At 32.5% G+C, this 11,422-nt stretch overlaps 1 protein-coding gene across 1 annotated transcript; it reads right to left on the bottom strand.

Moving 5' to 3' along the window:
• Nucleotides 1–6,517: 6,517 nt before the first annotated feature.
• Nucleotides 6,518–10,189, bottom strand: LOC129293371 (LRR receptor-like serine/threonine-protein kinase HSL2). The gene is made up of 2 exons (XM_054931297.1): nucleotides 7,321–10,189; nucleotides 6,518–7,236 (listed from the first exon to the last, which is right to left on the bottom strand). The coding sequence occupies exons 1-2, from the start codon at nucleotides 9,920–9,922 to the stop codon at nucleotides 6,827–6,829; spliced, it is 3,012 nt and encodes a 1,003-aa protein (XP_054787272.1). The 5' UTR covers nucleotides 9,923–10,189; the 3' UTR covers nucleotides 6,518–6,826.
• Between the last annotated feature and the right edge of the window lie 1,233 nt (nucleotides 10,190–11,422).

Below are 11,422 nucleotides of genomic sequence, written 5' to 3'. Positions count from 1 at the left end.
GATGTTTAAAGTTTTTTTATGTCATTAAAATATATTGAGAGTGATTTATAAATAGAATTGGAGGAAATATATTAGATGAGTCTTGGGTTTAACATTACTAATAAATAATCATCCTACATAAGAAAATGATGGAGAGAAAAATCCATGACTTAGTCGAAGGTATGAGCTCTAAAATATGTGTTTAAATTCATAAAAAGAATCAGTATTAGTACTAAAAATGTTTTGGCTATTTGTTTCAATGGAAAGATACCTATAAATAAGAAAAAATTTTGACAGAAATTTTTTCTATAATTTTATAGTTAAAATAATAATGGTATAATCAAAGTGAGAAGGTGTTTGAAGAAAAATAAATAAATTTATCTTGACATGTCCATCAAAATCATAATGTTGACATGGGGACTACAAATAGAGCTAGTAAGGGTGGGTTGTTATAATTTGTACCCTGTGCGGGTTATAATTCTGTCAACCCGCATAACCCAAAGAGTCAACTTGCCAATAAAAAGGTATTTTTTAAAATTTTAAAAATTATAAATTTATCTCTTTTTATTTTTTTTTACGGTAAAAAACCATATTTTTTTAAAAATTAATTATTCAAATAATAATAAAAGTTATTCTAACTATGATATGCTTTTATCACTACTTAGATATAAACTAATTTAATTTTATGATCATTTTATTCTCTTATCTTTTACATGACTGATCAATATTATACATATATGAATTTATAGAAATGTTTTGTCTATTCCCTTTTCTCTTCATCTTGTTTTGGCATTTTTGCTGCAAAATTGATGTCCCAATTTAAAATATCAGTTCTTTTTTTTTTAAAAAAAAATCATGATGATTTACACTCGGATAAATTAGCTCACTAGCCACAAAAAATTTGCACCTAAAAAATATGGACCAAATTTTTAAAAGTTTGGGAGTATAGTCAATTCATATTGATATACAAGTAGTTTTTCATTTATATACAAGATGCTTATTATTAAAAAATTAAAACTTTACAAAAGATTTATTATTGATAAATACAATAAACCGACTATAATATAAAACATAACAAATATTAGATTGTTTGTTTAGTTGACCCCATAACATGGGTTATATCTATAAAAACCCTTTTAAACTTTAACTATTAAATTATTAGTCATAATACATTCAATTCATACCTTATTCTAAAAGAGTGATGGGTCAACACAAAGAGTTATCATCCTGAAAGATATTTTTTTATTTGAAGCATTCATATCTTAAATATAATCGAGCACTGAATGTGGACACTATTTTTAGTGAGAATTTGAACATTATGTTGGATTAGTTCTTTTTACTAAACATAATTCCCGTTGGTACAAGTAGTTGTTATCTGTAAAATGGGAAAGGAACATTAGACGAACATTACTATTAATAATTAACTAGTAAATTATTTTAAAAAAATGGACAACTGGATTGAATGGGACACATATTTTGCAGCCATGAATGGTGAGAGAGCATTATAGGAAGAGATAGGAGGGTATATTCCCAATGTGACAAGTCACTTGGTATATAATCTATTGGTACACACTGTATCCCATTGATTAATTCTCTTGGATAGGATAAGCAACCATTACTTTCCTCCCGTACGCCCAGAGGTACATCCATCAAAGGAATTATGATGATGATCGCAATTTCACTCTTAGCCCACTTCATTTGCATCATCTTTTCATCAAAGGTTAATGAATGAATATCAACTTAAACTTTTACTTAAAAATCACTTTAAATTCTTAACTTTTAAAATATACAAAATAAATTTTAAAATTTTAAATTTATAATAAAATAAATTCTGACCACTAACTTTTTTAACATCATTATTGTCCATATGAATATTGTAATAGTTAGAGTTAAATTTATAAAAAATTAAATCTTCAACAGTACCTACACGAACAATAACGGTGTTAAAAAGTTAATGGTTAAGGTTTATTTTGCTATGAATTTAAAAGTTTAGGGTTTGTTTTATATATTTTAAGAGCTTAGGGTCAGGATGATTTTCGAGCAATAGTTTAGGATCTCATTTGCTCATTAACTCTTTTATCAAAATTGTAATTTAAGACATGTTTAAATACTTCCAATCTTGATTATAAGGTAAAGTTTTTAGGTTTCATTTGGTCTTAAATATAAGGAAAGATGTAGTAGTAGTGAATTTTTTTTCTCTCAATATTGTCCTCCTTAATTCCACTGAGCTGTAATTCTTAGCCAATTTTATTGTGATAATTAATTTTAATGAAGAGTAAAATTGAAAAGTCACATATTTATCTTTTTTTTTTCTTTAATCGTATATGTTCGATTTATATTTATGTCATTGGTATATTTTTACCATAATAGCAAATGAATTAATAGAGTTATAGAAGAATTATCTTTGTCAGTGTCAGCTCATTGTCTTTATATGCATTTTTAAAATTATGAGGATTAATTAGTGTTGCAGGCTAATGAAATTAAAGAGACTGAAAATAATGAAATAAAACTATATGAACTAAAAACAAAGTACAATTTAAATACAAGGATCTACTATTATGTTTTCCCTGAAATTAGCTTTGTTTTAAAAATAATTTTCATGTTGAAACGTTTCTCTTTTTTCTTTTAAAAATCTCAACTTCACTACCCTTATCCATATTTCGTGATTTCACATTCCTTGCAATTCTTTTTTTGTTACTTTATAATTTACATGTGATTATACTTATTAATTATATAAACAATGTATTATATTTCATTAAATTTTATCATGCATGTTACCGCATTGAAATTTATTTTGGGAAAATAATCTTTGTTTTTTTAATAGCCATGTCAGGTTTGAGCATACTTGGGTCTTATTAGCGGTAACCATTTCAAATGCATTTTTTTTTTGTATTCATACAAGATCTTATACTTAAGTGATCATACTCTATTTCATTAGAATCAATGCTTGATGGTAAAAAAAATACTCTTTAAAAGCAGAGTCAAAATGCAGTCAATCTACCTTTTTTTTTTTTGTGGACATGGAAGACAATCAAACATGGCCATGGTTTTATCAACTGCTTAAACTCTCTGATTGCCCTTGTTGATTGGAAGTGTCTCTGAATGCTTCTTTATGATATCCCCGTTGTAATAGTTTCAAATACATTACTATACTAGAGGTGCCATGGTATCAGCCAGATCATATAAATTATCTTGTCACACTTCTTCACACATTTAAGGTGAACTCTCAACTCCTAACATGATCACGTCAATTCACACACACAATCATAATTTCACATTTTCATATATATATATATATATATATATATCTTAGTCTATTTGTTCAAAACCACTTCTAAATAACTTAACAAATAAGTCAAATCTCTATTTTGATGCTAAAACATGCAATTACAAAACATGCCAATGCAAAATCACAAACTATATTATGACATTTACTTATAAATGATTAAACTAATTAATAAACATAATAAATTATTTGATTATATCAATCCTTCTGTTTCTAAAAAGGTTATTACTTGTCTTACTATTCAAGCTCTCAACTTCCTTTTACTATGCTAACGCGCAAGCCACACTAATCTATATAATTTAACACTATAAGTCAATTATCAAATTGACCAAAAGTATTAATTACTGCACTAAATCACAATCAACCACCCAACTATTTTCTCTAAACCCTTTCACCACTTCTACTAGCTTAAACACAACCCATACCAACACTTCTCTCCTTTTAAACTTCACACTTTTGGTGAAATTGAGCCTACAACTTTAAAGTTTAGTTGTTAATTTCCTAACCAATCGTAAAACCTTATTTTAACTTCTGAGGGTCTTTTTATTACTAAAAGATAAGAAACTAACCCCTTAAAATTTCCTAATTCAATTTCTCTTTACCTTAAAATAAAAGAAATTAGGGTAGAATAGAAGCTTAGGGCGGTATGAAACTTACCCAGTAAGTAGAAGGTCAAAAATATCTCCCAGCACTCTGAACTTCCTTGCCCTAATAGCCACCACTCTCCTTTCCCTTTCTTTCTTGTCTTTCATTCCCTTCCTCATTTGTTTCTACTAGCTAGCCACATCCTTAAAAGTCAAATTTTGTGCCATGCGCTATGGCGCATGTAGCATATGCCACGACGTGTGACATTGTAGGGAAAATCTTATTACTACCCACACGCTTCACTTTGGATCACCATTCTTCCACCCGATCTTATCCATTTAACCAACCAACACGCCAAAACATCAATTCACTATCTAAAATATTAATTATCTAATTAATCTATTAATTTATCCCTAATTAGAAATTAGTTTATCAGATTAAGAAACTCATAATATTACAATGCTCCCATCCTTTTAAGAATTTTATCCTTAAAGTCAAACAACCATAAAAATACATACCTAGGAAATAGATGCGAGTATTGCTATCTCGTCTTGGCTTTTGTCTCCCAGGTAGCATCATCAAGAGTGATACTCTTTCAGAATACTTTCACTAGTCGAATAGTCTTGTTTCGTAGCTGTTTACCTTTCACATATACTATTCATTCTAGTTCAGCCTTATAGGTCATGTTCTCATGAAGTTCTGCTTCTTTTAGGTCAATCATGTGGAAGGATTCAGCTGGTATTTCTTGAGTTGAGGCACATGAAATACGTCATGAACATTCAACAACTATGAGGGTAAGGCAATTCAATAGGCGATCAATTCGATTTTCCCCAGGATCTCGAATGAACCAATGAATCTAGAGTCAATTTCTTTGCTTTAATTGACCTTTCAATCTTGGTTACAAGTGTAACTCTCATAAATACATGGCCACCTATCAAAAACTCTAATGGCCTTCTAACTTTTAATACATCAAGTTTGTCTCTGTTATTAATTTAGTTCCTTAAATTTAATTGTTATTGATTTGGTTCTTATTGTTTAGAAAACTAGTGGGCCTATTAAAATTTACGGACATGGATAATATAATATAAATGAAATCCATGTAAATTAATGAAAAGAAGTGTAATTATTTAGTTAGGTTAAAAAATGACGCTAAAATTTCAAGAAACAAGATAACAAAACATATTATTAGAGATTATATTGATAAAAATTAAACTAATTTGAAGGTTAATTTTTTCTCATTTAGCTAAGTATACATGTCATATATCAATATACTTTACACATTCAATTATATTAAAAGTCAATTCATATTTTAAAACTTAAATGATTCTAATGATAATTTAAGAAAACATAAAGGACCAAATTAATAAAAATTAAATTTAAGGAATCAAATCAATTACTGAACCAAACTTAAGGGACTGAACATTCCATTATCCCTAAATTAAACTAATGAGATTAATGTCTCCGATTTGTCATCCTGGATAAAAGCACATGTTTTATGTTTTTGATAGTAAAAATTGGCCCCATAACAATGGAGGTTTTCGCTTGCTTTCCTTTCCTAAGATCTCTGATATGATACATCTCTCTGAACAAGCAAGATTGTTATTGAACTATGTGACATTGGTGCTGCTTGTGGGGCCTACCAAGCTGCTTCTAGTATTTTAGGCATTTTGAAGAAAACAGGAAGGGACATCGACAAGGATGGAGTGAAGCAAAAATTAGTTATAGCACTAAATGGAGGATTATTCAAACACTACAAAAAAAATCCATACTTGCTTAGAGAACACTCTTAAGGAACTGTTAGGAGATGAGGCTATGGTATTGGAGCAGCCCTTCAAGCAGCGTCTCCCTCTTAGTATTTGGGAGTGGATGACTTCTCAAAATAAGGTTATTAATCCCACGATGAAGAAGTACAGTTGTTGAATTGTGTACCATGAAGGTCAATAGATGGAACAATGAAGCCAAATTATTGTTACTGGACTTGCAGAGTTTTATCCAAAAGACTGGACAAGTCCAAAGTGGGGCTTCATCTATTGCTATTTGGTTTTATACTGCCTCCATTGCTTGATCTAGGAGAGAAAATAATATTGCAACCATTGATGCTGCTCCTTTTGTAGATAGGTACGGCATTCTTTCCCTCTTGCGTTTCCGAATAAAATGGTAGGTTTTAACTAGGCTTTGGCGTAGTACTTCCCGTTGGAAACTAGAGCAAATCAAAACCTTCATGTATAAACAAGGCTGTTTATTTGTTGTTGTAGTTGTTACTGGTGGTGTTGGTGGTGGTGGTTTTAAATTCAATGTAGTTAATTGGAAGCAAGGTATGAATAGGGAAAAATCAAGACAAAATTGAGTTCAGGAGTCTAGAAACTAATGCAGAAAGTAAGAGAAACAAGTTTCATAAAGGAGGGAGAAAATATTGAAACAAAAATTGGCCTCAAAGTGTTCTATATATATATAAATTGCTTGAGATGGAACATATAGTGGTATTCTGATTTTCTAAATTTTTTATATCATCCAAGCAAAAAATTTAAAATTTATAAATTTTAAATTCAAATTTTTAATTTAAATTCACCTATCCAAACACAATCTTAAATTATTTCTCTTCAATGCCCTTGCTTAAAAATACAAGAGGTGAGATACTATTTAGTGGTCATCATGTAAGAACATCTCTTTGTTTCACATGTCAAAATAACTGCTTTATTGTGACATTATTATACAACTTCAGTTACAAAACAAGCTTTGTTGTCACTTCTCTCTTAAAAGAACAAAAATTATTTCTCACTTCTCTCTTCCTTGAAAGCCTGAGCTATTCATAGCTCACCAGTCTCATCATACCTTGCTCTCAAGTCAGACCTTGACTTAATCAATTGCCCTTTATTGTCCATCGACCCCAGATTCTCAATTTGTTGAAGACCATGTTGTTTGTCTTCTTCCTGTATTATCTGAAAGGATTTACTTCACCTGCAAGCCCCATTGACGCTATAAATCATCATCAATATCCAATATACTTTCCCTTTTGGAATTCTTCAGGAGAGGAACACCATCACAGATCCCAACATTCCTTTCTCCATAACCAAAGGGGTCTCTACAACGAAGCAGTAGCTGCAGAACCTCCATCATGGAAGGCCTACTAGCTGGCAGTATTGCAGTACACATCAGCCCAAGTTTGAAGACACAGCTTATTTGATCCATATAACATGCTTCCTTAATTTCTTCGTCTAGAACTTCTTCTACATCTCCACCCAATTGCACGTGACGCCATGCCCATTCCGCGAGAGATGAATGTTCATCTCCACGATTTGCTTCTTTTCCAGTTGTCAGTTCTAGTAACACCACCCCAAAGCTATACACATCGATCTTTTCATTGATTTTTGTGGTTTGAATGTATTCTGCATTTCAAAGTGAAAACTCCCATTAGATTGAAACTTTTATATGCTTATGAAAGAGAAAGAAAAATGGTGTAAGTGATTAACCTGGAGCAATGTAGCCAAAGGATCCTGCGACAACTGACATAGTGAGTTCACTCGGCTTTATCAGTATTCTTGCTAGACCAAAGTCTGCAACTTTTGCATTGAACTCGGAATCCAAAAGGATGTTACTTGTTTTAATATCACGATGAACAACAGGTGGGAAGCAATCATGGTGCATATAGGTCAAACCTTGGGCAGCTCCGATGGCTATCTGTAATCTTTTTGGCCAATCAAGAACAAAATTATGGTCAGACCTATTCTTCTTGTTCAACCATTGATCGAGGCTATGGTTTTCCAAATATTCATACACAAGCAGTAGAGAATCCTCACTTGAAATACAACACAGAAGCTTTACAATATTGTTGTGTCGAATATTGCTCAAAATCTTAACTTCAGCAAGGAATGCATTCTCAAGTTTCTTCCCCAACTTTTTGTTATTCAATATCTTCTTCACAGCAACATAACCAAAATCATCGACATGAACTTGGTGTACTGTACCATACCCACCTCTGCCTATAATATTATGATCCGTCATCGATGACACAATGTTTGTTTCAGTGAAACTTAGCCTGTGAAAGGAAGTGAGCTTCCAGGAAGTATCCAATTCCTGCTTTCTTGATTTGTATACTCTAAAAATCAAGAGTAATACCAAGAAAGCCGCTAAAGAGGCTACCAGTACTAGGACTATGATCAAAGCAAGAGATACAGATGACCTCTTGCTTAACCTTTGAAGGCTAGAACCCGAATTGCATGAGGGAAGCTTTAGCTTTTTTGTATCAGCACAGAGACCAGAATTGTTTAGAAAGCTGTTGGAATAAACAAGGTTTTCAAATTCCCTAGGAATCTTCCCTGTGAGAAGATTAGAGGAGAGATTGAGGTTTGTGAGGGTCATTGACAATTTACCTAGTTGAGGTGGAATATGACCAGAGAGTTTATTATCTGACAAGTATAATTCTGCAAGGACAGGTAAACGATCCATTGAATTGGGAATTTGTCCAGAAAGTTGATTGTGGCTCAAATCTAGAGCTGTAAGAGATTTCCAAGATATGATTTCTGAAGGAAGTTGCCCTGTTAGTTGATTCTGATCAAGCAGCAATTTTGTTAGCTTGGAAAGAGTTGTTAGCTCTTTTGGAATACTTCCATTGAAGAGATTCTTACTAGCGTCAAACACAATCAGATTCTTCCAGGCATATACTCCTACTGGAATTCTACCAGAAAATTGATTGTTACCAATGGACAAACGAGAAAGATTCCAAGCCAAACTTTGAGGTAGCTCTCCAGTGAACTTGTTGTCGTTGATCATTAAAGTCTTCAAATTGTAAGACGTCCATAGGCCGCCAGGGATTTTGCCGGAAAAACTATTATTTTCCAGAAATAAGTGTTCCAAGCTATTGCAGCTCCCCAGTGATCCTGACAGCTCCCCGCTTAGATTGTTGTCAGAGGCACTTATTCCAACTAACTTGCCATTATAGCATAAATCATCTGGCAATTTTCCTGTCAATCTATTGGTTGCAACCTGAAAGGTCTCAAGTGGTGAATAACGACCGAAGTAAGGAGGAAGACTACCTGATAGATAGTTTTGAAAAACCATGAAGTCTACTAGAGCTGGTAGATGAGAAAGGCTTTCAGGGATCTCTCCTGATAGTTGATTCATATCCAAACTCAAACCCGTTAGGTTCTTGAGCTTCCCTAAACCATCTGGTATTTTTCCAGTAAGATTATTCCTTGAAACATCGAGTATTGTTAGATTCAAAGCTTCAATTTCTGTAGGTATTTCTCCAGATAGCTTATTTTTCCAAAGAAACAATTTGTTTAGATTCTTCAGAGTAAACAAGCCACTGGGAATATGCCCACTCAATTGATTCTGCGATAAATCCAATTCCTCCAAACTCATCATTTCTCCGAAACTTTCTGGAATTTTCCCAATCAAATTCATAGAGGACATCCAAAGCGTCTTCAATTTTTTCAGTTGGGTGAAGCTTTGAGGAAATTGTGTAGGAGGCAGAGCGTTGTTCTGACCCAGGGACAAAAATTCAAGATTGGACAAGTCGCCTATTTCATCCGGGATACTGCCGTTAAAATCACAAAAGTTAAGCTGAAGATTTCTCAGCTCCTTCAACCTTCCTATGCTCGCCGGAATGTCGCCGGAGAAATAGTTAGAACCGAGATTAAGGAATTGCAGGTCGGCCAATCGGTCAATATCGTTTGGAATCAGACCCACAAAGTTGTTCTGGTTGAGGTCAAGGTGCTGAAGCTTGGAGCAGTCGTAGAGAGATTTCGGGAACTCCCCACCAAAATAATTAAGCTGGAAATCAATAAAGGTGAGATTTTTGAGGTCACAGATGAAAGGTGGTACTGTTTTGGTGATGTTCAAGCCACCAAAATCTAGTTTTGTGACAGAGTTATCAGGGCCGCAGTTGATCCCAAGCCAAGAACAATGAGAGGAATTCGGTGGGGCCCACTGGTTGAGGAATGGATAGAAGTGTTGTTTTATATTCAGCAGGACTTCATGTTCTTGATCATACAGATGTGACTTAGACTCAGCATCACTCAGGACAATGAAGAAGAAGAGGAAGAAGAAGATGGAGTAGAAGTAATCTGGCATTTTGGCTAGTAATTGGGTTTTCTTCAAGTTCACACTTGCTTACTCCCCAGATTATTTCTCGCAAAGAAGATATAAAAGATTACTCAGAGTCTGCCGTCCTGGGAATTGCCCGTAGACTCGGAGCAGAGAGTCAAGGCCATGAGTGGCCACGATTGGAAAGTGGAAGACAAACCAGAAGGTCCAGCACCACGATTGCTGTCTTAATTCAGCGGTAAATCAATCAGGATCATCATTAACATTTGAAGTCGAATGGCATAGCGATGAAATTTTTATACCTTTTACTGATATATACACGATCAGAGAAGAAAGATAAGATCAAACTAATTCTATCACTTGATAGTTTGACTTCATCGCACGTGGCAACAAATGATAGGAAATAATTTAATGGTGTCACATGAATATGGGTAATCATGAAGCAACTTGGAATTCTTAATTGTCAGTATTTGTCTGATTACTCCCTACCACAGGTGAAATCACATGGGTTGCTGAAGGTTCTTGGAAAGTCCAAATGGGGAAGCAGCACGCCTTTGTTGAAGCCTTGAAAGCATCCCTGCTATTCTCCACCATGAAAAGGACAAACGATGTCGACGGAAAGGTGGGCAAATAATGGAAGAGCTTGATTGACTTAGTAACAAAGCCAATAGCCAACAACCCATTTCTCGTCCTTTACTATTCTTACGAGTTTGTCTCCTCTGTTGCCATGCAAGCGTGCAACTCTTCTGCGGTTTTCAATCAATTAGGCTTCTTTCCTTTGATCTCTCCCTCCTTCACACCTGACGAGATTAGTGTAAATTTAAAGTTTTTATTTTTTATTTTATATTTATTAAAATAAAAATTTATAAATATTAAAATCTTTATGAATTTATTATATCACCAACGCTCTATTTAATGCATATTCCCCAAATTTAATATTTAATTTTTTTTTTCAATTTTTATAAATTAATTATATAGATTTATTTTGAACAGTTTATATTTAAAAATTTTCATTTGTAATTTTAAAAAAATATATACAAAAAATGGAAGTTAGAATGTTATCTTTATTTATAATATTACATTACCAAAAGAAAATTTCATAAAAAAATTATAAAGAATTTTAATATTAAATTTGTACTGAATAAATCATTACGAAATACTTCTTCCGATTCTATTTATAAGACACCTTTTAAAAATAATATTTGGTTTAAAATATAGGACACTTTGTTATAATTAAATAACTTTTTTCCCAGTTTTACTTCTTTTTTATTAGAATGAAGTTATTTAATGTAGTTATATTATTATTTAAAGTCAAGGGTAAAAATAAAAATATATTTCATTTTTTTATTATATAAAAAAAACTAACTTTTTTTAATTTGTGTCAAACAATTAAAAGTGTTTTATAATAAAAATAAGAGGGAGTATGTTACTTAACTTCCCACCTCTTTGACAGTTAAATTAAAAGCATTAAGGTAAATTTTTACCCTTGAATTTTTTTTAAGAGCGTTCGGCACTTTCTACTCATAA

This window comes from Prosopis cineraria, unplaced genomic scaffold, assembly GCF_029017545.1.
Source record: "Prosopis cineraria cultivar Desert tree isolate PC_DT_omini unplaced genomic scaffold, ASM2901754v1 PC14, whole genome shotgun sequence".
NCBI lineage: Eukaryota > Viridiplantae > Streptophyta > Magnoliopsida > Fabales > Fabaceae > Prosopis > Prosopis cineraria.
This window is presented reverse-complemented; position numbering and strand designations above follow the sequence as displayed.

Coding starts and splice junctions, on each gene's coding strand:
- LOC129293371 (XM_054931297.1), bottom strand. CDS start 9,922: ATGCCAGATTACTTCTACTCCATCTTCTTCTTCCTCTTCTTCTTCATT. Junction 7,237..7,320: donor CTTTGGCTACATTGCTCCAG/GTTAATCACTTA, acceptor TTTGAAATGCAG/AATACATTCAAACCACAAAA.